The 1709-nt window shown below is 52.0% G+C and overlaps 1 protein-coding gene across 2 annotated transcripts in view; it reads left to right on the forward strand.

The window, feature by feature from the left end:
• The first annotated feature begins 82 nt into the window (after nt 1–82).
• The window catches only part of LOC138154217 (tumor necrosis factor receptor superfamily member 14-like), a 51909-nt gene continuing 50282 nt past the window's right edge, over nt 83–1709 (forward strand). Inside the window, exons 1-2 of one of the 2 annotated variants that reach the window (XM_069078778.1) lie at nt 275–385; nt 979–1156. Coding sequence is in view for 1 of the 2 variants with exons in the window: in XM_069078777.1 (XP_068934878.1) it covers nt 362–385 (24 nt within the window). In the remaining variant the exon portion in view is untranslated. Of the gene's footprint in view, nt 386–978; nt 1157–1709 lie in introns of both variants that reach the window. The other variant, XM_069078777.1, reaches the window with a different exon arrangement.

Below are 1709 nucleotides of genomic sequence, written 5' to 3' on the forward strand. Positions count from 1 at the left end.
TAGGGTTTCGCAGACTGCAGCTGCGAAGGGCGGGGGGGTAATTCGGTTCGGGGGTAGGACTGTGAAGTGCTGGGCGGGGCCCCTCTTCGGGAGTCTACATAGGCACCAAAAGACACCCATTCCCGGGACACAGTCATCACTTTGCGTTCCATCCAGGGGACGAATTCATTCGCTTTGCGTTCACATTTGTCAGTCGTGGCCATACCTGGGGCTGAGCCGGGCTGTTCATTTCACAGAGCGCTTCGTTTTGCCCGTCTACAAGTTTGCAGTTTTTGTTTTAACTTTCCGTTATCTTCAGAGAAAAGAACAGACTCGCGCTCTGCAGAGCTAGGGACAGCGAGACCGAGCTCCGCAGAGAGTGATGCTGAAGAGACCCTACTTGGTGGTAAGAATCCGGGTCTGGGGGCGGATGGCCGGGGACTGCCTGCCGCCGTCCTCCCTCTCCCCACCACCTCCGCACCACCAAAGGTAGCCTCGACTCCCGGAGGCAGGGCGGAGGATTCAGGGGAAGATAAGGAGCCAGCTGGGGAGCCTCTCCCGGTATCCTCCCTAATTTCCGGTCTGACTCTTCCCAGCTCCTTCCTCCTCATCCAGTCTCTCCCTTTGACTCTCCTCTTCCTAATTCCCTGACACCCAGTGCCCCCTTCCCTCATTCCTTCCCCAGAAGTCCCCTCCCACCCTTTCCATGCCCCTAGACTGGACACAAAAGGAGCCCGAAGTGCAGATTACTTCCTCTGGTATTCAGTAACGGTCAGAGGGGGAGAAGATAGGAGGCGCTGTGGAGGGAATTAGAGACGTCTAAAGAAGAGTTAGATACTGTGCGGTAGGGAGAGAGTAGGAAGGGATCTCGGAGGCTCGGGAGGCTTCCTGCGCTTCTTGGTAAGTCATTTTTCAGGCGTGTCGGACTCTGTGACACTATGTGCAGTTTTGTTGGCAGAGATATTGGAGTGCTTTGTGCTTTGCCATTTCCTTCTCCAGCTCATTTGACAGATGAAGAAACTGAGGCAAACAGAGTGAAGTAACTTTCCCAAGGTCACACAACTAGGACGCGTCTGAGGCTGGATTTGAACTCAGTTCTTCCCAAGTCTGGATGTGGCACTCTACTGAACCACTTAATATTTGATAGATGAGGAAACTGAGGCCCCAGAAAAGCTAAGTAAGTTGTTTGTGGTCCCTCAGGAAGTAAAAGCAGAAGAGGCAGAATGTGGCTACAAGGGGTGGTTCTGTCTCACAACCCCCAGTCATCTTTTCCCTTCTGCATTATCTCTCCCTCCCCCTTTTTCTTGCCCCCTTTCCTTTTTAGAGTTTGTTCTAATGTCTAGGTCACTAAATACAGACACAGAGAGGGATAGATGTGGAAGTGAAGATAATTAAAAACTGGACATAGGGATAGGGACTTGAGAGCTCCTTTCTTCAGGAGCTCTCCCAGAAGAGGGAAATCCCTCTACTGATGTAGGTCGGCTCCTTCTCTACAATCTATAACCTTGGAGAGCTGCCAAGGGCACTGAGAGCTTGAGAGATTTATCCATGGTCAAACTGTCAGGAAACCTGTTTATCTGGCACCCAATGTCCTCCAGAGAAGCAGCAGCCTGGGAAGAGAGCCAGGCTCAGAGTCAGGAAGTTTTCGGTTCAAGTCTTGGGAAACCCTGCCCAGCAGATGTCTGTGTGTGTGTGTGTGTGTGTGTGTGTGTGTGTGTGTGTGTGTGTGT

This window comes from Petaurus breviceps, unplaced genomic scaffold (genome assembly GCF_028583685.1).
Source record: "Petaurus breviceps papuanus isolate PSGF00001 unplaced genomic scaffold, PetGlider_PUasm1.0 91041, whole genome shotgun sequence".
NCBI classification, from domain to species: Eukaryota; Metazoa; Chordata; class Mammalia; order Diprotodontia; family Petauridae; genus Petaurus; species Petaurus breviceps.